This window comes from Varanus komodoensis, unplaced genomic scaffold, assembly GCF_004798865.1.
Source record: "Varanus komodoensis strain SLA01 unplaced genomic scaffold, ASM479886v1 scaffold74, whole genome shotgun sequence".
NCBI classification, from domain to species: domain Eukaryota; kingdom Metazoa; phylum Chordata; class Lepidosauria; order Squamata; family Varanidae; genus Varanus; species Varanus komodoensis.
This window is the reverse complement of record NW_025336401.1, coordinates 2,245,668-2,267,599: the sequence shown is the minus strand read 5'-3', so window position 1 is coordinate 2,267,599 and position 21,932 is coordinate 2,245,668. Positions and strand designations below refer to the sequence as shown.

General features: G+C 51.2%; 1 protein-coding gene across 4 annotated transcripts in view; it reads left to right on the top strand.

Moving 5' to 3' along the window:
- Positions 1-21,932, top strand: part of MBNL3 (muscleblind like splicing regulator 3) — a 96,556-nt gene that overhangs the window by 38,639 nt on the left and 35,985 nt on the right. For all 4 annotated transcript variants that reach the window (XM_044452795.1, XM_044452791.1, XM_044452794.1 and 1 more), the window contains exon 3: positions 20,526-20,690. In XM_044452795.1, coding sequence (XP_044308730.1) covers positions 20,526-20,690 — 165 coding nt within the window. The remainder of the gene's footprint in view (positions 1-20,525; positions 20,691-21,932) is intronic.

Here is a 21,932-nt window from a genome sequence, read left to right as displayed (position 1 = left end):
CTCTTGCTTTCCCCTTGCTTTCCCCATCTCGTTCCCTATCAAAATAGGTTTTTTAAAAAGAGCGGAATAGTGGCCCCATGGCTTTGCGGAGTGATTGCTGGCAGCTCCTGTGTGCATAGGCACTCAGAGTCCTTCCTAGACGGAACGAGATTGGTAGGTGTCTGGTAGGCAGACAGATTTGAAGGTGACGGTGGTAGAAAGCAGGTGCCCTTCGGTACCCATCAGCCCCATCCATTCTGGGCAGTGCTCAGGGGTGATGGGCCTTCTGGTCCAGGACATCTGGAGGGCTCCAGTTTCCCTGCCTGGCTCGAAAGCAGCTCTGATCTTCTCCGCCAGACACCCCTGTGCCCATGGGCATTTTTGGGCAGGGCTTTTGAACTCCGTGGGCGTCTGTTCTCCCCAGCCTGCCTTTTCTTCTCGCACATCTGCAGCAGCAGGCGCTTGCTGCTGGAGGGGATGTTCCGGGGACACATGTGCGAACTGGGAAGAGAGAATCATCGTAGCGAGGAGCTGGAAGCCACATGAATATTTCAGGAGCGCTCGGCTGCTCCACGCGGCCTCACATGCTTTGCACGCAGCATACATGTTGCCTCCCTTTGCCTCTAGATTGCTGCCAGGAGATTGCCTGTGCCCTGTGAGCACCTGGAAGGCGTCACGCGAGCCAAGTGCCTTTGAGAAGGCCGTGAAAGTCTTTGTCCGTCTTGGCTTCTCCGTCCTTGCTCACATCTCCCAGACGCAGAGCTGGGATCTCTCCGCCTGAGCGTGCCTTGCGGAATTTGACCTGCAAGTGGTTGCTTGGTTGGAAGATGAGGATGCAGTTCAAGTTAGTTGAAAGGCAAGGCCCAAAGCTGCAGAGATTGGGGCAAACGAGGCTGGTTTGCCGTTCAGGGCAGGAATGATCAGATTCCAAAAGGCAGCAGATGCTGCAATTGCTACAGCTGCTCTTTGACAGGTTGCCTACGTTTTGCTGAGCTTACAAAAATGTTGATTACAGGGTGGCACAACAGAGGTAAGCAGAATGATTTGGGGTGCGGTGAAAGTGCATAGGGGGAGGTTTATCTGCATCCGAACAAGGTCCGTCCAGATCAGTTCCCCCAGCTGACCCTGGGAAAACCATAAGCGGCATATAAGTGCAAGAGAACCTCCTATGCCTCTGCCTAGAAGCAGTACATGTCCATCAGGACTAGTAACCTTGGAGAGCTTTCTCCTTCTAAAATTTGTCCAGCCCCCCTTTAAAGGCAGCCCCCTAGGAAGGCCTCAGCAGTTATAGGCAGCCTATAAATACGTGTCTAAACAAATAAATAAATCCATGCAAATTGGTGGACTTCACCACAGCTTGTGGGGGGGGGAAATCCACAGCTTAAGTCTGTGTAGTATCGAAAAATCCTTTCTTTTCTTCTGCCCTGGATCTTGCACTGATGCCCAACTTCAGGGGACCTCTTTGGGTTCTCGTATCATGAGACTGAGAGAAAAAGGTCTCCTCCTCCACTTTTTTACACCATGCCTAATTTTGTACACCTGCATCATGTCTCCCCTTCCTTACCGTTTTTCTGAGCCGAACAGTCCCAGATTGGTCAAGTTGACTAGCAGTGATGGGAGTTGTAGTTGCAACACAGTCGCAGCCTTCTTGGAAGGGATGGGCAAATTTGTCAATTCCCATTTCTTACTTGTCCAATCTTAAATTCAGCTCATCCAGGACTTTGATAATTCGTGGCAACATTCACATGCAAGTGTGCCTGTGTTTTATGACATTTCTCCTAATGTACAAGTTTTTGTATGCATTGTTGCTTCATACGCACATTTTGCAAACATTTTTCTAAACACTGTGCATATTTAAACCTTCACTTTTCTAACAGACACATTTTTCATGTGGAGAACAGCACTGTAAAATTTTAAAAATTTTGCAACATGCAAATTTTGAAGGTTGCCCGAGTTTCACTTTGCATTTGTTTTTTAATCATTTTTATTTTCTTAGCATATGCAAATACATAGAAGAAAATGTAGAATAAAAGAAAAACTAATATAAACAGACAAGCATGAACAAAATAACATAGTTTCCAAGGGAATTATAAGCAAGCACAGCCCATATATTGCAGCCGCCAAAACTCACTTTCCATTGGGGTGACTGAGTTTGTGTCAGCAAGTTTGCTGGTCTGACTTGCCGCTGGACCTTGTCTAGAGCAGATTTCACACTCTTCTGCAGCTGTGCAGAGCACCAGAAGGTGATGGGTCTCCTCTGGGTCTCTTCAGCTGGGTCTCTTCAGCCTGGAGGAGACTCAGAGGGGATCTGTTGGTGAAATGCAGGTACGTGAGGGGGTGTCACATGGAGGTGGGGAGAGACCTGTTCTCCCCTGCAGAGGAAGGCAGGACACGCTACAACAGAGCAAAACTCAGGGAACCCAGGTTCCTTTTAGATTCCAGGAAGCACTTCCTGACAGTCAGGACCCCGAGGGTGTGGAATGGGTTTCCACGGGAGGTAGTTGAGGCCCCATCGGTGTGGGTGTTCAAGGAAAGGCTGGACATGCACAGGGCGACTTATTTTATATTGTTATTTTTTGTATTTTAACTTTATGTTGTGAGCCGCCCCGCGGCTTCGGCGAATGGGGAGGCATAGAAATGTTTTAATAAATGTATAAATAAATAAAATGTTGTGAGCGGAGCCGGCTGGAGCCGGGGGTCAGACTAGATGGCCCAGGAGGGTCCTTCTGACTCGCTCTATTTGTTTCTATATTAGAAGTAGGCTTTCTCAGCTCCCTTTGCCTGATCTTCCCATGAGAGATCCCTGCTAATTTCCAGAGAGTCTTAGCAAAGCAACACAAACTGGGAGACAGGGCTTGTTTGGATGATGCAGCCTTCAGTCCAGTGCCTCCCTGGTCCCCTCCAGACATGTTAGACTGTGAGTTCCAGGTTGCTAAAAGCTGGACTAAGGCTCCTCTGACATCTCACCTGGAGCACCTTCCGTGCGAAGGGGATTAGTAATGGGACATGCTTCGCACACAAGCCCAGATCATTATCTGGGCACCCATTTGGAGTGCGCGAAAAGCATGTGGTGATGCACAAAAGCATCTTCTGCACCACCAGAGCTAGAGTGTTGAATGGTCTGCTAAAGTCCTTGTCCCGTTTCGTGTGTCATTGGCAGGCTGTTTTTGCTGCCCGGTGAGCTGACGTCATGATCACTATGGGCAAACAAGTCTTCTTGGACAGGACAGGCCATGGCAAATAACCCAGCCCTTGCAGGACAGGTTTAATTTTAAACAGCGTGCGCACCTGATGCTTTATTTGCTCTCTCGTATGGCAACTCGGGATTTATTTCGCAAAGAGAACGGGGGCTTGGGGTGCCAGATCTGGACCTGGAATTGCAAATTAACATCAGGGGGCGTGTAACAGGAAGACTGTGCAGGGATTGGTGCAAGGTTCGGAACAGTGGGAAAGAAGGGCCTCTTCATACCACACCGGCTTAAGCGGTGGATTTTTTTCCCCACAAGCTGCAGTGATGAGGGAGAACAGGTAGCGGTGATGCTCTGGGGCCTCGCAGGCAGAGGTGGGCCAGAGGTTGAAGCTGGAGCCTTCAGCATGCGGAGCAAGTCCTCCGGGGGATGGTCTCCTCCACGAGGTGTCCTTAGCTACTCCCTGGCCACTTTGGGCTTTCAAGGGCAAACCAGCACTGAGCACGGGTGGCTGCTACGGACCTGTAACCACACGGACCCACCAGGCCATTGCCTGAATTATTCCAACCCCCCACCCCGAACCAAACCAAACCTGGGGCTTTCTGTATGCAAAGTGGGGTCTGATTTTGAGCCATGAGCCTTCCGTTTCAGAGAGCGTTGGGTTTATTCTAGCCTGGTCCTGTGCGCCCAGGGATGGGCAAGAAGCTCTTCACATCTTTGGACTTCAGCTCCCAGCCTCCCTGGCCGTTAGCCCTCCTGGCTGGGGCTGAGGGGAGTTGCAGTCAAAACATCTGGAGAGCTCCCTCACTGGGGAAGGCAGCATTCCCTGAGTTTGCAGGCGCAGTTCTTGGTCTTCCAGGAAGCCGGTGGTTCTTGCATTGCTTCTCCTTCCTTCATTTGTAAGATGCTTTTCCCCAGTCAAAAAGCCTCACTCAAAAGCAACACGGCAGGGAAAAGTTCACGTACGAAGTGGCTAAACTTCAGGGTGGTTTGCTGGCACGTATTGGATAGCAAGATGGAAAGCGCGCTTCTTAACACGCAGTCACGTTGCCTCGTTCCAGAAGGAACTGTTAGGATGTCTGTACCAGTAGACATTCTCCAGACAGCAGCCGAAGGGGAAGGTCTCATCCGGGCCAGCCCCTGCCCTCGACAACAGCCCAGGCATCCTGCCGGTCCCTCAGCACCTTCAGCTCCGGGACCTGCCCTTGTCACTGGAGTCACTCAGGGCCTCATCCTGCCAGGCCAAGCAGACACGCTCCAGAAAAGCAGGAGCCAAATGTTGCAGGGCCTGTGGCTGGATGCAGTGTGTCTGCACTTTCACCGGAGTTTCCTTGTCGTCACTCCGTGTCTTCCAGTGAACTGAAATACTCGTCCTTCCATTGCCCGATCTCTGGGAAGATTCTTTGCTCGGCAGCTGAGCAACACTTAGAAGTCCCTTTCCATTGGAAGATACTTCCTTATTTTTGGAAGTTGGAACCACAGCGTCACTTTCACATGGATTTGGTGACCAGGGGAGCATCTTGACCATGCGGTACATTCGGTTCCTTCCAGATGAGGATTTTAATGTGTGGCCACCTTTCCCCACCCACAGAAATTTACAAGGAGGGGACACAGCCCAGATGTTGCCATGTTCTCGTCCTGTGTTTTCCACCACTCTGTCTTCTTACCTGGGAAACGGGGGTAAGGAAGAAAAGACAGAATAGCTGCACAAAGGCCTTTTGAATGGTAGTGATAGGAAGTCCCCTGTACACTTGACCATTAAGTGAAATAGGTTTTCAGGGGTTCCCTGGCTGGTTTAGGGCAGAGGTGGGAAGGAAGCTCCATCCAGGGCCCCATTCCCTTGGGGTAATCTGATCGTGGACATCTTCTAGATGCTGGCAATGAGAGTGCTGAAGCCAGTCTTGGGGGGGGGGGGCAGAAGTAGGTGGGGACCCCCTTCCTTTCTGTGACACCCTCCCTTCTCTCTGGCCAGCCAACTGCCCAGGGAGGGACTGGTCCCTTTTTCCAGAGAGCTGAGTTGTTTACACAGGGCTTCCACATTAAGTCAAGAGCTGCAGGGTAGTGGAATCGATACGTAAATTAGTATTTCTTGAGTATGGGGAAGAATCTACAAAAAGAATAGCCTTTACTTTGGTGCCAGCAACTTTGGAAAGGAGATGAGGAGCAGAGCTTTATCTTTCTACCTAATTTCTCCATATTATGCATTCCCTTACCAATTTTGTTCCAAATGAAACCTCTCCAAACTTTGCAAACTTTCCTGGCGGGACTTGCCCCAGCTGCCGCACAGTTCCGGTTGCCCTCTTGATTCTTGTTCTGCCTTACAATATTCCTTTTAAAGTGCCATGACCTCATCATGTGTGGCATTCCAAATGTGATGGCACTGCAGATTTGCTTTGGGGACAGTAAGGTATTGCCATTTTGTTCGTGGTCACGGATCTTGCTTTCTCCCTGGCAGATGCATGCTGTTTATTCAGCAGTCTGCCACAACCTCAGCTTCTCTTTCTGTCCTTGCTGTGTGTGTTACGAGGAAGTTGGGTCTTTTTCCAGGCCTTGCCCTGGAACCTCTCGGCTGCTTTGGTAGAAGGATGTAAGGGAGGTCCAAGAACCAGGAGCTCATTGCAGCGAAATCAGATCCACCAGGCAAAGAGTCGAGCTTGTGTCACTGGGCAGGACGCCACCTAGCCCCCCCCCCCTTCTGGCCTCCCACCTGCCCAGTTGGGGGTTTTGGTGTCGGATTTGCTTGTCTGTATCTTGGGCTTGAGCATTTGGGGGTGGTGAGGCCCAGAGAATGGCAGCATTGGCTCCCCTGGCCGCCTCACCCGGGTGCCTAGCTCGTCCATCGTTTTCCCCTGGACGGGTTTGCCACTTGGGCCGTGGTGCGTTGTCTCAGGCTCATGGAGCCGGTCCCCTGCCAACCTGCCCTGCTTGCAGAGCCCTGGCTGGCTGCCTGGGGGGGGGCGGGGCGGGGGGGCGGTGCAAATCACAGAAACATTCCAACATTCCTCTCTTGGACTTTGCTCTTGCTGCCCCCTCTTGTTGCATAATTTGCTGTGATTTCGCCGTGGTCTTGGCCCTGCAGAATTCGCGGGGTTGCCATTGCCTCCCCTGTGGGGTGGCTCCGCTCTTCTGGAAAGCGAGTGCTTTCATCCCCTATTAATCTTTGATAGGTGGGGCCTTTGGAGGCTTCATGAGCCTCTTCGGTGGTGTCGTCATCTGGTCGGAGCCAGACTGAAATGTTTGCTGTCTGTCAACAGCATTTAGAAGTGGGCTTTCCAATGAAAAGTGTTTCTGCCACGAACTCTGGAGCTGGTGCGACGTTAGCAAAGGCAGTGCGTTCATGTGCATGAGCGCTGCTTCCCGCCTGTTGCATTTTGCACAAAATGCGAGGCTTGCTCGCTGTCGGCGTGGCCTGGGGCCTGTGTTGCGGGCAGGAGGGAGTTGTGGGGCCCAGAGAGCGCTGCCTTAGTGGCACCAGCTCACTTGCGTGTGAGTCGGTCGTGGTGTGCAAAGCCAGTGGTGGCCGGAGGCCACGGGGGACCAGAGCGCCACGGCAGGGGCCACACTAATTTCAGACGGGGCGCCCTTTTCCCTGCACGTGGGAAAGCGTGTCTGACCAGCACAACAAACCCCTGGCGCCGAGTTCCTTGGTTTCGAGTCTCGTGTGTCCTGTGGCTGGTGGATTTCAGGCTTCCAGGGAAATCAAAAGAGATCTGAAGCCTGCGTTCTTCCTGGCCATGAGTTGGACGGGCTCGCAGCCCACGCTTTGGCCACCTGCTTTGGAAGGTTCGTGTCCCCTCGCTACAGTCCGGCCCACTCCTTAATTTCTGCCCCTTCTGCCAAGCACCAGCCCTCCTTTCCAGAGCCCCCTTCCCTCTCTCCTACCCTCTCAGCCCCAGTATGGCTTTATGAGGCTTTCTTCTGCTGCCACCTCCTTTCCACCATCCCGTCTCTCTCCCGCATCCGAGCAGTGCTGCTAAAACCAAGCCAAGACTTTGCTTTCCTGCCTGCTCCACACCCTCCGCAGCAGCCGCGGCTTCCAGAGGAACACAAGGCCTAGCTTCCTTCCCTCCCCGCTCACCCGCTGCCCCGCTTCTCCGCTGCTTATTCTCTCTCGCCCTTCCCTTTCTCCTCCCCTTAAAAGGGGAGTGGGGTGAGTGACTCATTCAGAAGAGCCTCATTCAGAAGAGCGCCTTCCCTGTCCTGTCCTGTCCTGTCTGCATGAAGTTCCCCTGGAGGCTCCAGTCTTGGTGTGAGCTGGGCACTCCAGCAAAGCCCCAGTTGACAGAGAATCCCCTCGCATATCTGCCCCCTGGCAGCCACTTGACAGCTTCCGGTGATAAAAGGCAACCTTGCTTCCAAGAGACATTTTAAGTGCTTTCCCCCAGCCTTTGGCACTCTCCTGCCCTGAACTGAGAACCCTGGATTGGCCGTACTGACTTAGGATTATGGGACTTGTAGTCCAACACATCCGGGGCACAAGGGAAGGTTTTAACATCGCAGAGCAGTGATGCTCAGTTCTCAGTGCTGTTGAACTGCAATTCTGCTTAGCTCCTTCTCCGCAAACCTTTTCCTCCCTGGGCGGGGGCATCCGATTAGCAGATGGGGGTAAGATTTGTGCTTAATAGGTGGAGTCAGGACTCAAGTAGCACTCCATTTGGGAGGAACAAACTGCCAACTTTTTTTCTTCCATGCCCATGTGGCATCATCTGGAAAAAAATCTGCCCCGTTCCCTTCGATGGATGGAAGTTCAGTCGTGTGTTCATTGCAAGGACCCAGTGTATAGATTTATCAGGATACCCCTTTATCTGAAAATACTGGGATGGCATACAAGGCATGAAGAGGCATGGCAGTTAGAATGTTGGACCAGGGACCCAGGCGAGGAGCTCTGGGCTCAAGTCTGCCTTCAGCTATGGGTGACTTTGGTCCAGGCACCTCCCCCCCCAGCAAGCCTACCTCACAGGGCTGTTGCTGTGAGGATACAATGGAGAGGGGGACTTTGTAAGCTGCCTTGGATTCCTTGCAAGAGGAAGAAAGGTGGAATATAAATGCAATGCAGTAATGCTAGCAATGCATGCAAATATTATGCAGTAGAGGAAGTTCACAGCAGGGAGGGATTAGATAGTATTGTTAACACCAGGAGGAAGAGATTCCTGGTGGCAGATTTTCAAACTGGGATGGGGACCACCTGCTATGAGGAAGGTTTTCATGCAGAATTTCTGTGGTTCAGAGCATCCAACTTCTTCTTCATGGGATTTGGATCACCTGGGGAGAGGCTTGAATATGTTCTAGCACAAAGTCATCTTGTATTTCCCTTCCAGCAACAACCTTCTCACCTTCACATTAAAATGATTAGGATTAGCAGTAAATTAAGGAAATGGGCTGGATGACGTGTCTTCATCTGCATTTGGTTCAGTGGCAATTGCCCTTGTTTTTCCTTGGTTCTCAGTCAGGAGTCTAGACGTGGATGGAGGGTGGTCTGCGTTTGAGGGTGGTTGGCTTTGGCACATTCCTTGCGCAGACTTTGATCTGCCCCCAAACAGAATTTTCCCCTCTGCCATTTGGTGGAGAAAAGAGTCTGAACGTAGATTTATAGGTAGCTGACTTGGGAGTTGTTTTGAATTTGGGAACATTTGTTTCTTTTTACTTGTCCTTTAGCTGTTTGTGATTCACCACCAAACAGCATTTTTCTCCCTGTAATTTGGTGGGGAAAAGACTCCCCAAACAAAACATTTTTTTTTTTACTGTTTTTGAAAAAAATGAAATGCTGCAGCAGCTGGCCTTCTTACAATGTCAGATATTATTAGAAACATGATCAGTACTAATAAGGTCACTCCATGAAAGAAGCCAGCAATGCCTGCTGAGGAATGACTTGGCTGTGGAAAAGCACACGCTGGAGGGAAGGGGCTGGGTTTGGGTGGGCAGCGCTGGCTGAAGGAAGGAAGCAGAGTGGCTCTCAGAGGGTGTCCCGGCATGCTGAGTACGTCCTGAGCCCGGTCCTGAATTGCCGTTGTGGCCTGAGAAATAACGGGACGAATGAGGCTCCTTCAAAACTACCCACTCGGGAGAAAAGGCCTGGTACTGCTCTGCTGCCTCTCGCCCCGCCTCCAGGGAGGTCGTGCCAGTCCATCACATCCGTGCAGCACCTGTGATGGGCATCCCATTAACTTTGAAGTACATGCTCAGTGGACTCTCCCACCCATCCCCCGGAGGGACTCCTTAGTCTCTCTGCATGAGTCACTGCCCTGGGTTTATAATCCGGAGTTGTGCCCAGAAACACAGGGATGGAGCTGCATGGTGGGTGTGGAATTCATCTTCCTGTAAACTCTAAAAAGTTTGGAGGAAAGGAATTCCAGAATTCAGGCTACAGGTGGACCTGGTCTTCACCCTCCAAGGTCACAGAAACCAGCCAAGCAGCTTGGGAGGAATCCCGCCGTGGGATGAGAATCTCTCAGATTTTCACAGCTTGGTGCCCAGGACTCCAGCCAAGGACTCCAGGATTCCTGGCCGGCTGAGCATTCACATGGGCCCCTGAAGGAAGCGAGCCGAACCCTCACACAGCTGAAACAAGTGTGGCTGGAGTCCTGCTTCTGCAGATAAGATTTGTGAGCTTTGCACAAGAATAATTTTGTGCAGAGTTGGGCCCACTAGTGTTCCCAAACATTTGCAGACTCAATCTCAACTCAGCTTGAGCTCAACTCAGCTTGAGCTCAACTTCTTAGCCCAGACTGAGTGCAGAAAGAGGTCCAACAGGCACAAAAGAGCCAGGTTCCAGGGGGATCTTCACATCTCTAGAACTGCCTTCCCCGCACTGGCGCTCTCCAGCTGTTCTGGACTTCAGCTCCCTTCAGCCGTGGCCAGCAGGACCAGTGGCCTGGAATCCTGGGAGCTGCAGTCCAGACATCCAGAGGCTTTCAGGCTGAGGAACACTGATGCAGAGTATACCTTCTCTGAATGGGCATTTATCTCTGCACACTGCAGCAGCAAAATCAACTTTTTCCTCTGCAGAGAACTTGTTTGGGGTGCTTTTTAGGAGATGAATAAAGCCCTCTATTTTTAAGAAAGTATTTTCAGTTCCTGCCCACTCACACACCCCTGCATTTTAGCTGAGTTAGAGCAGCAAACAATTATTATTCTATTTTGGATTTTAATCCATTACATTTGAACATTGCAGCAATTGGTAATGCTTTTAGATTTTATAGGCGTTTCTTGTACCTGGCTTTAGTTTTTGGGTGCCTGGCTTTGATTGGGCAGCTTCCTGACTTCAGGGGGTGGAGGTCAGGTTCAGATAAACACCTTGTTCCGTTTGTAATACATCCACATTTTCCTCTTTCTTCATGTGTTCTTTCTGCATAAAAACCCATTCAGAAGGGTTTTTTTAAAGATGAACAATATCCTTTGAATGGAAACAACCAGGAGAATGAAAACACCCTTATTTTGGGTGCCTGCTGAGAGGGAACTAAAATAAAATAGGATCCAAGAAATAGAAAGGAAAAACTACAGAACCCATCATCACTGGCATATTACTCTGTCAAGCGTGGACTCTTGGTAGGCACTGCTGTTCAGGCGAATGTGTTTGATATGGCTGTCAGTGGTTGGGATGTGCCCCTCTGTGCTTTAAAAGATAAAGTTTGATGTTCTGCAAAAATAAAACCTAGGGGAGAAAGTCTCAGCTGAAATGTCTGCAGGACTCGTTGGGTTTCTGTTCAAAGGAAGGTTTCCCGTGGTGCAGGGGAAACAGCCCAGTTTCGGGCCAGAATGGCTCAGACCAGGGCTGTCCCTGACTGAGAGCTAATTTGCTGACTCCTGGGCTGAGTGTGGCATTTGCTTGCAGCCTCCATTGTAGAAAATGACAAGACTGTAGAGAGCACATGAGTGCATCCTAGTCATCTTCATCCAGGACGGTTTGTATTCGTGGAATATGCATCCTGCCCATTTGCCTCCTGCCTCTGTGGCTGGGCTTCCGTGAGGCCGCTTGGCTCCAGTTTTCTCTCCTGCTGCCCCTCTCGACTGCTCACTGGCTGCAGTCCGAGGTGTGGGGTTTATTTATGGCACACGGCATCTCCCTTCCTGCCCCATGCCTGCCACTTGCCCTTCCGTGACCTTGCGTCAGGAGTGCCTGGCACGAGAGACGGTCGAGGGCCCAGTCAGTCTTTATTGCCTCTGTCTGCGTTGGCAGCTCACGGGGAGATGCTGAAGTGCAGGGCTGCCTGGTTTGTGGGCACACCGCCGTGGCTGAATCGTGGCTTTCTCCGTGCACGTTGCTGTCGGAGTCAGCTGTGGAAACAGCCACCCGGAGCTGGGTTCTTTCAAAAGCCGCTGCCCCACACAAGCAGGGGCGGGAAGGCCACAGCAGATTCCCTGCCCCCACTTTGCATGTGGCACCCCATTGAGTTACCAAGGTTTCCAGTGTTTAGAAACTGCTTTTCTCCTCTCAGAGGGGAATCCCCCCTTCCTTTGCTTCTGCCTTCTCTGTGGTGTCTTTCCCAACATACCACGGTGCAGTGAAGCCGGCTTTAGAGAGCATCCATCCCTTGCAGAATTCCCCAGCCCAAACCCAAAGCCAGGCATGAAACAACTGGAAGATTGGAGCGCTTTGGAGCGCAGACCCTAAGCTAAGCCTGAAGAAGTTAGTCTGGATGAACTTCGACCTGTATGTACAGTGCTGGTTTTTGTGCAAACTGGGCATCTGCAGCCTTCCAAGCCAAACCCAAGCGTGTGTTCTTCTCTCCCGCTTGACAACCTGTGGCCAGGTTTTCATTTTGTGCTCCTAGGGTGAGACAGGATGCAGTGTGGCAACCACATTCTCTTGTCTGCCCCACTCATGTGTAAAACGCTAATTTTAACCTGGAAAGAGAATGTTTTGCCCTTGGATCCTCTTGTTTCCGTGTCCCTTTTGGAACTTCTCTTTTGGCCTGAGTCAGTTCTCGCATCAGGGACGGACTGCAGGGAGAGGGGAGTTTAAGCAGCAGCCTGTGGGTAGGCCATGTGGAAACTGCCAGTGCAGCGCAAACGGCCCGCTTGAGACGTGTCAGGAAAAGTGCGTGGCTCCTCGCATTACATCTAGTGTGTGCCCCCGAGTCAGCTCAGTTGTGAGCTGGTGTTACTCTGCTGTGCGAGGTAGGTGGGCTGCTTCCCATTTGCAAGGGCCCAGTTTTTGGTTAATCATGCAGGAATGGAATGCAGAAAACGTGAAACAGCACCACTTTTAATAACCATGCATCTCCAGGCTGTTTTGAGAGATCTTAATGGGCTATTTACAAATAAACTCCCTTTCTTCATTCTTCAAGCACTCCTGTTATTGATTAAAAACATAAGGATAAAGATGCTAAATGCTGGATTTCCAGGGGGGGAAACAACACATGTTTTTCTTTTTCTTTTTTTCCTATTTAGAGGGGCACCACATGCATTAAAAATGCTTGGTATGTAATTGGTGCATTTGTTTTAGAAACAAATATAAACTGAAATTCTATCCATACACCTACACACACCTTCCAAAAATACCCTCAACTTTTTGCCAAGAATGCACAAAGAAGGAGTATTGCATTCATTTGCAATTTGTTACTTCTAGAGAAATTCCAAAAGTTACATGCAAACTATTTTGAAAGGTTTTTGCCACTCAGAGGTAAGGAAGATTTGCATAGAATGCTGGGGGGGGGGATCATCCCCCATAGAATGTACTTGAATCTGATCACTTACAGGTGGAAAATAAGAATCCTTGTTCAAGTGCCAGTCTGTTATTTGTTGGTGGTATCCATGAGGGCTAGTAACACTATCAATTACATTTGAAAATGGATTGTTTCTATTTGATAGATGCAGCTTTAACAAATCCACAGGATTGGGAGAACACCTGAGGACATTCCCTGTAGAAGGTGCCCTGTGTGGATAAATTTAGAAAAAGCCTTTTATTTGTTTCCAGTTAACCACTCACTGTAAAGGTCTCCTTAGATGAGAAAACAGCATCAGGTCATCTATTTTGGGTACCCCAAGAATGCAAGATAATGTAGGTAGCTAATTGTGGGAATCAATCAATCAATCAATCTTTGTTGTATGGTCAAAGATCTATACAAGCGATGCACAGAGAATAAAACAATCATTGAAACCTTGGGCATCTTTAAAAATAGTCTAAACCAGAACATAAAAGAGTACAATAAATGTAAAAGATGCATATTTGCAGACGTCACTACAGAAAAAAGGGATGTAGCTCCTTAGTTGTCTAGCTTATGTCATGCAGAAAACATTTCAAGTGCCATTTTGGTGACCTTCCAGGGCATTTGTTCATACTGAGCCAGAGGAATTACTGCATTCTTCACTCTGTCATCTGCATTAAAAAAAAGTCTAGGGATTCAGGTATCTCCCCAGGGATACCGTGGAGCTTCATTTGGGTCAGCCTCCCAATATGGCTGGAGAGAGGGACCAGTTTCAGAGAGGTCAGGCTGCCCACCAGTTTTTCATGGTCCAGCTTGGTTTCCTTTTGCATCAGGTGGATAGTTTTTGCATGACCGACCTTGCAAAAACTCTCCAGAGAGAGAGAGAGTTCTTCGTCTCTCCTTTTTCCTTTGGAGGAAACAGGCAGGAAACACAGGCAGAGGGTCCAAGAGATTAAATCGAGGGGGTGTTTGGAATTAACCTTCCAGCTTTTCATTTGGCATTATTCCGCTCCTTGGCATTGCCTGGAGAAAGCGAAATGCTGTTCCTAGATCTGAGGGCTTTGCATGGAAATGCAAGCTCCGTGGGGGCACATTTCTGGGTCTCGAGGTCAGCCTGAGCTACGGCACAGGTGTCTGGCACGTTGGCTTGCTGCAGCCCTGGGCAGAGCTTGCTTGTTGGGGAAGCTGCACGGTGATCCCCAGAATTGCCCAGTGAGGTGGATTCTTTCTGAGCAAAAATGAGCCCAGGGTGACAGCACTGAGCGGACGGTTCAGATCGTTGCTTCCGCTGGAGTAAATGCTCAGCTAGCTTTCAGGAACGTCCAGCGATTGCTTTTTCAGCCCGGCTGGCTTGATGCTCGCAACCTTGTGCAAGTCCCTGGATGCGAGACCAAGGAAAACTCTCCGCTTTTTGAATGAGCTGGAAGGGCAGAGGGATTTCTTTGCCTTGTAACCATGAGGGCCGTGACCCTCTTTATTTTGCTAATTTGAGAGCTGGAAGTTGAGCAGCTTTAAGAAAATTGCATGCTTCACCTCATCTTGAGAAAAAGCAAAGAAATAACGTGATGAGTATAGAAAATGGAGGGCTGTGAGTGTTTTTCTCCAATTAAGGTACAATGGGGCATTGTGCCTTACTTACTTATTTATAACGTTTGTATGCCACCCAACTGTGCCACAGCGCCTCTGGGCAGCCCACAGCACAAGATAAAGACACAATAAAACATAATATAGACTATATTATATATTAAAAGCAATAAAATACAGTAAAACATAAAAACAGAGGTCTATGGCAATTAGTTGTTAAAATGTTTTTTAGAAAGGAAGGGAGGGTCAGAAAAAGCACCCTTCCCCACGTATTGTCTGTGTGCCGTTCTCGTCCGTGCCGACCGCTAGGCACTGCTGCTTCGAACCTCTGGGCCAGCATGGCGGAAACACCCCACGTGGCACCCGCATAGAGGGCAGACAGCGCGATGTCACGCCCCTTTTAAACCTTGCCTGAGCTCCTCTTCGCTCCTGCAGCAGAACAATTGTGCGAGTGGACCAGATCCCCAAACCCCGACACGGAAATCTCCGTTTGGATGCCCGTGTGTCTTATTTATGATGATCCTGCCATGGCGCTTCAGGTTGTTCACGCAGAAACGGGAGCAGCAGGTCGTGCTGGCTTTGCACCCTGGCGCCTCCCCGCTCTCATGGAGGGCCAAAGGAGTCGCCCCAGAACAGCCTTTCCTGCAGAGGCCTGCTGCCATGCATGGTGGAGAAGCAGGACCTCCAGCGGTGGAGGATGGGCTTTCGCGCCAGCCTGCGCTCACCTTTGCCCAGCTTGCCAGCCGGCAGGAGGCCCAGCCACGCCGAGAGCCCGTGTGTCGGACCTCCCTTTGACGCAGGATTGCTGCCCCCGCCCCGGGCTCCGGGGTGGGGGGCAAGGCTCCCGGCCTGCTCCTGTTGCTGCAGGTAGAAGCCAGTCTCACCTCTGAGGGCTGCTGGCTCTCTCCCTTAATCCTCAGCCTCGGGGCATTGTATTCGGCTGCGCTTTTGCCCAGCTTCTCGTGCTTCTGCCCTTCTGTCCAGAGCGATGCCGACTTTCGAGCCGTCGCATTTGCGCCCTGCCCTTTGCCCGGCACGTTTGACACAGGGCTGGATCAATCCCACCTCCCGTTCCTTGGCTGGCTGTCCCGCTGCTAAACGTTGGATTGCAAGCCTCTCCGGACAGGGCCGTGTTCAGCAGCACGCTGCTTCAGAGCCCGACACCCACCCTCGGTGTGCTGTGTCCTTTTGGCAGATTCGGTCATCATAGTTGCTGGCCTAGAAAGAAGTTTTACTGGGTTGAGCATTTACAGCTTGTAGCAATCCTCCTCCTCCTCCAGATTTTGCAGACGCTTCCAGCTGCTTGCGCTAAGGGGGTACAAGCTCGCCCCAGGTGAGTGGCTGCCAGCCTGCACCAAAAGAGGAGAGGAAACCTGGAGAACCGCTTGGCTGAGAAATTCCCGGCTCCAGTTCTGTGATCTCGGGGAAGCATTCAGAGTGTGCAACGCATTTCCTGGCACCGGCTGCTTTTCCAGATTGAAACCAAATTGTCAGCTCAGATGGGCTGTTATTTTTAAACCCAGGGATTGTTTATGTTCATTAGGCTGTTGATTTTCTAAACTACGCAACAACACAAACACGAATTGGCCAGCCTCTCAGCTATGCTTGGTTGGAATTTCTGCACCCCTCACCCCTCCTTGGATTCATTCAGGATAAACCTGCAAGCTCATTTCTTGCCATTTGTGACTTTTCTTTGGCACAAACTGTTTAGAAGCTCTCCTTCGGGAACACAACACAGCATTTGGCTGGTGATAAACAAACCGTCCTGGATGGGCAGGGAACGGAGCGTGTTGCACTCGCCCGGATCCGAAGGCCAGCCGTGCTGCACGGAGTCGAATGTGTGGCCCACTGGCTGTTGCTCGACTGCGGGGACACGCCGTGCGCTTCGCCGTGTCTTGACGCAGTGGCTGTGTTGGCCAGGCAAGGACTTTGGCCTTGTGCAGAACTGTCGGCCACTGGTAAAACAGCTGCACTGCATGCAGAAGGTCCCTGGGTCAGTCCCTGGCTGGCATCTCCTAGGTTTGTTTTTCTTGACTTGCAACCATGAGGACTAGCCTCTTCCTTTTTCGCAAAGGGGAGGAAACATAGTTCACTGGTAGATTAGCCTGCATGTTTGCGTCCTTGCATCTCCAGGAAAACCTCCGGCTTGGAGAGCTGCTGCTGCCAGTCCTTGCTGGTCATGAGCGGAGCCGGCTGGGGCGGGGGTCAGACTAGATGGCCCGGGAGACCCCTTCTGACTCGCTGTGTTTCTGTATTGGGTGGGATGGACTGAACTAGGTGTGACTCAGCCTAAGGCAGGTTGTTTTGCTTGTAGGGCCACTGAAATTTGCAGTCCAGGGGATCAGAGGGGCTTTCTGCAGTTACGCACTTCATTAATTCCTTTGTTCGTGAGAATGTAAACAGAAGTGGGTAAGAGAAGCCCTGCTGGGCCACCAAGGGGCCCATCCACCTCTGTGCCCCGTTCACGCAGGGTGAACCGGCCGCCCAGAGGATCCCACAGTGGATACGAGTCCAAGAGCGATCCCACAGCTGGGTTTTGCGCCTGGGCACACCCTGTGCAGCTGTGAGGGCCGAGGTCCAGCTCTTTGCAGGTTCTGCTTCCGATGCAGTCCGCAAGCATCCGGGGGGGGAGAGGCAGGAACATGGCTGATGGTCAGGGAGCGGATCAGACAAGCAAAAAGCTCAGGGACTAGCAGCAGAGGCCGGGCTGTAAGGATGGTGGGGAGCAGGCCAGAGGTCAGACTGAAGGGCAGCGTGTGGGCGGTGGCAGACGTGAAAACTCCAGGGAATTTTGAAGCCCCATCCCCACTTGGAGGCAGAGATGCTGGCCAGGGCGGAGGAGTGGGATTGAAAAATGTTTGGTGCTTGCTTTCTCATCAAGCCTAAATTTAAGGTTAGTCCTTCAATGAGTGGGGGGGGGGGAGTCCTCCAACTCCCAGCATGCTGCCTTAGCAACAGAAAATATACCCAATGTAACGTAGGATATCAAACGGTGTCGTTAAAGACGCTTTATTAGTTCAGGTGTGCTTCGGTTGCTTTGAAGGTCAAAGCCTTCCTAAAGTGGCTCCTCTCAAACAACCCTGTTCATGTTTACTCTGGAGTAAGGCTCACTAAGCAGAAGTACACTGGCCACCAGCAATTCTTCCCATCCCTTTTCACCTGTGCCTCCCTTGCCTTGCATGCTCCTTGGGGCAGAGACCTTATGTACTTGGCACAGCACAGTGCATGCTTCAAAAACATAAAGGGCACTGGCCCCACAGACGTGCTGCAGAGCTCAGGACCCTGAGCTGTTCCGGAGGGATCTGTCCCTCCCGGAAGGAATGGGGAAGAGTTGAGCCACTGAAAGTCTCCCATGAGCAGCAGGACCGGAGTCCCCGGGAACAGCCTCCTGTGCTGCCGCCTCAGCGGCAAGGCGCATGCCCGTGTGCGGCACTCGAGCGCTTGCTCCCTGGGGCCCAGAGCTGCTCCGCACCGCTGCCCGCGAGTGGCAGCCTTGTCTCCAGGGCTCTCCGCTCGGCAGACACGTCGGTCGGAGGGAGGTGGAGGAAGGTCAGAGGCACGGCAACCCCGGATGACCTTGGGGGAGCGTCAGTCGAGCAGGGAAAGTTGTGGAATTGGATTATGAGCTTTGCAACGAAAGAGTGTGTGCGCCGGGGGGGGGGGGAGGAGTACTGAAGAGGTGGGGAGCAGCGTCTCTTTTCCTCCCGTGCGCGATGCTTTGGAAGCGCCAGCCGTTGGAGCAGGGCCCGACTGCGTTGCTTCTCAGCTGACAACACCACTTGCGTCCTGCTCTGCGGGAGGATTTACATTGGCCAAGTGCGTATTGTGGAAGGCAGCCCGGAGAGCTCTGGCTGTCTAAAGTCTAAAAATAAAATTAGCGAAGATGATGGGGAAGAGAGCGCTCCGTGCTTCTGGGGAGGTGGGCATTGGCCAGGCCTCCCTGTGCCAGAAGCGGGGCTTCAGCTTAAGGTTCTTCTGGAGGACGTGCCCTTTCTGCTCCCCTGCAGTTTTTATACCTCACTGCAACGGCTCCCTTCCCCAAATATAAACACGATATCTATTATTTGTATTTATGTAAAATACAAGGGGTCTTCAAAAAGTTGCACATCTGGCAGGGGGCAGGTTGGGAGAGGCTGCACCTCAGGGTGCCCTGTAGCATACTTATTTATTTAAAGTTTTTCTATGCCACCCCATTACTAAAAGTCTTTGGATGGCTTATGGCTGAAGCTGTAATGGAAACAAGGGTTTTTGGGCATGCGAAAAGTGCTCTTTTCTCCCATGGGGTAGCCACGGACAGCGACACTGAGCGCAGGAGGTGTCGGCGGGCACACTGTGCCCCAGAAGACAAGCTGAGCGATGCTTTCGAGAGAAGAGAACTTGCGGAATAATTTGTTCATATTTGGTCTCAGGAATATGATGTACCTCTGAGCTGCTCAGTTTTAAATTGACGCAATGCCACAAGTATGATCAAAATGTAACAAGAGCCCTTTCAGAAAGGCAGCTTGGGCAGCGCATCTCATTTCCTTGGACTCGTACTTGCTGTACTTTCCAAGCGCCGCAGCAGAAATTCCTTTTCTGTGTAGTGCTCCGTCCATCCGCTCTGGCCGGCCGTAGGTTCCTGAGGTCTCCGGCGGACAGGAAGGCACGGTTGCTTCCCTGCTTGCTGCCGGAGACCTCTCTAAATCTTAGCATGCCGTCTTCATGCCTCCAGGGAAACCGCCCTCCAAAGCAGTTGTGCATCATGGTGGCTGAAACGGAGAGGACGTTGGCGGGAAAGAGACGCCCGCCGGAGGAAGGCATGGCGGGTTTCTCTCTGGGCTGAATGGATTCATGCCGTCCCGCGAGCGTGCCGCTTCCGGCTCAGAAATCTCTTTTTCTCTGGGATGCTGATTCCAGGACCCTGCCCCCAAATCCCCCTCGGCCTGCTCCACTCTTCAGCCTCGCATGGCCCACAAGCTGGTTGGACACCTGCAAAAATGCCCACGGAAAGCAGCACGTTTCCCAGCAAAATCCTGGTTCAGTAATGAAACTGCCGGCGGCACACTTCTCCCCCACTCGGCTCGTTTTCCTGTAAATGCAAAAACATCCAAGCAGATTTATTCTAAATTTGGTACAAAAGACACATTGACCCAAGCACGTGCCTGGCACGTCCCGTCCGTGCCTCAGTCAGAAGGGATTCACAGACAGGCCTCCGGAAGGTTGAAAATATTCTCTCCCGTAAGAGCTGTGCTGGGTTGCAAAGATGGGGCTGGCTTCATAGCCTTCTGGGCCGTCTTTGCAAGATGCAGCATGCAGAACCAAAGAAAACATCTGTGCTTGCAGCAAAAGGGAGGTGGAAATCAGGTGGTGGAGCCTGGAAATGAACGATACCCCTTCCAGGGAGAGATCTTGGCCTCTCCCCATTGCATTTCTGGCCTCTCCTTGTTTCTCCTTAAAGTCCTGGCACTCTTGTGGTTGCCAAAATCCCTAGGAGTTTTCAGCAATTCACAAGATCGCCTGCAGTCTTTCTGATTCCGCTTGTGATGCACAACAGATATCCTGAGGAGAAAATGGGGTGGTGCACAGATTTTTGGATCCTGGACTACAAGGACCACTTTCTGACCCAGTGTCAGGCGGTGTTAAGTTCCAAGGCCGGGACTCTCCACATGTCACAGTTCAGGCTTGCAGGCTGCTGCTTGGTGGGACATTCATCGTATTCATACTTGAACAGCTGGTTTTTCTGAGTTAAAAGCTGCCCATGTCTTTGCATGGCAGTGTAATCATGGGCTAGTCATTCCCTCTCTGCCTAAGCGAGGTTCTGGACAGGTTAAAATACACAGCAAATGTGGGGCAATGCATTTGCAGCTCTGCGTTTCCTTGAGTGTGAAGAACAAGGTACAAAGGTATGAAAGAAGTGGTCTCACTATAAAAATGTTGGTTTAGGGGGAAACAAGTGTTGATGGCCTAATCCAGCGACCCAGCCCGCATCTCTTTCGGAGAGATCTGCACTCCTGTATTGTATACGACGTAACCGAAGAGCAAGGTCCATTTCCATCTCAGTGTGTGAATAACCTGCCTTGTCCTGGTGCCATCAGCGCCCACTCCATTTGCCAAACGTTTTCATCCTTGTTTTCGTTCTCCTCCCCAGGGCCGGTGCACTCGAGAAAACTGCAAATACCTTCACCCTCCGCCACACTTAAAAACGCAACTCGAAATCAACGGACGCAACAACCTAATTCAGCAAAAGACGGCTGCAGCCATGTTTGCACAGCAGATGCAGTTCATGCTACCGGGAGCACAGCTACAGCCAATTGTAAGTGCCTGAGTTAATCTTCCGGCTCGGCTTGCTGAGCCCAGTGGCCGGGGGTGTCTTGTCTCTCAGTGGTGTCAGTGCTAAAGACAGCATGGTGCCCAGGCACTAACACAAACCATGGTTAGTCTGCAGCAGCAGCTGAAATTGCCAGGGGCCTGGCTAAAGCAAACCAGACATGCTTTGGCATGGGTATAGTTCATGCTAAAAAGCCAGAGGAAAGGAAAAGTTGTGCAGGAGGAGGTTGGGTGGTATGAATTAAACAATTCAGTGGTCAGACATGCTGAACCATGAGCCTTACCTGTTGAAAATTTGGGGCTGAAGCCTTGTGCAAAGGAAAGTTGAAGGCAGAGGAAGCAAAGGAGGATGAACGGTAGCCACAGCCTTGAATTTGGAGAAGCTGAGCGGGACCGACATGGACAGGGCGTTCCAAAGGGCTTTCACTCACCAAGGCGACCTGATGGCACGCAGCAGCAACAACAGCTACAACACTGTTTATACGCAAGAGACTGTAGGCACCCTGGTCTGCCCCATAGGACTGGTTCTTCAAGCAGGTAGACGGACAAGGAGGTTTTCTAGGCCTTGCTTGCAGCCTGCATTAAGAGCAAGGATTTTGCAGTCCCCACCCGACTGATAATGCTGGGTATTGGTTTCCATCTTTCAGTTGTCACTGCTTTAAGATGTTGTTACAGCAGGTTTGTAAGTGGGTCCTTCAAAAATAACTGCTTTCTACTAAGAGAAGACGGATGCTGATTAATCACATTCACTGTGTTTTTATGCACATGGTGTTTCAGAATTCATAGTTCATTTATGTTCCCTTGTTTATCACCTGGACTGTCCCCCTTCCACCTGGACTGTTCTGCCTCCAAGTCCTGTACACACTGTAGCCCAGTGCAGTTACAGTGCTCAGTCGTGAGCCACACTAACCGTGGCTTGCTCCCTTAATGCCGGTGAATATCTCACAAATACGGTGAAACGTGGTTCAGCTTACCAAGATAAATCCCTCTCCTCAAGGAGATGTGTAGAGGGAAGGTGGAGAGGTCGTTCATAACCTTGCAGGCTGGAAAGTCGAACCAGGATTGACTGGGCTGACTTGGTGCATTTAACCATGGCTCACAGCAACTGTCCTTGCAACAAGTCCCTGACTGAGCCCAGATTCAGGCCGGACATCAGGAAAGGCTTCCTCACTGTCAGAGCAGTGGGACCAGCTGCCTGGAGAGGTGGTGGCTCTCCCACACCGGAGAC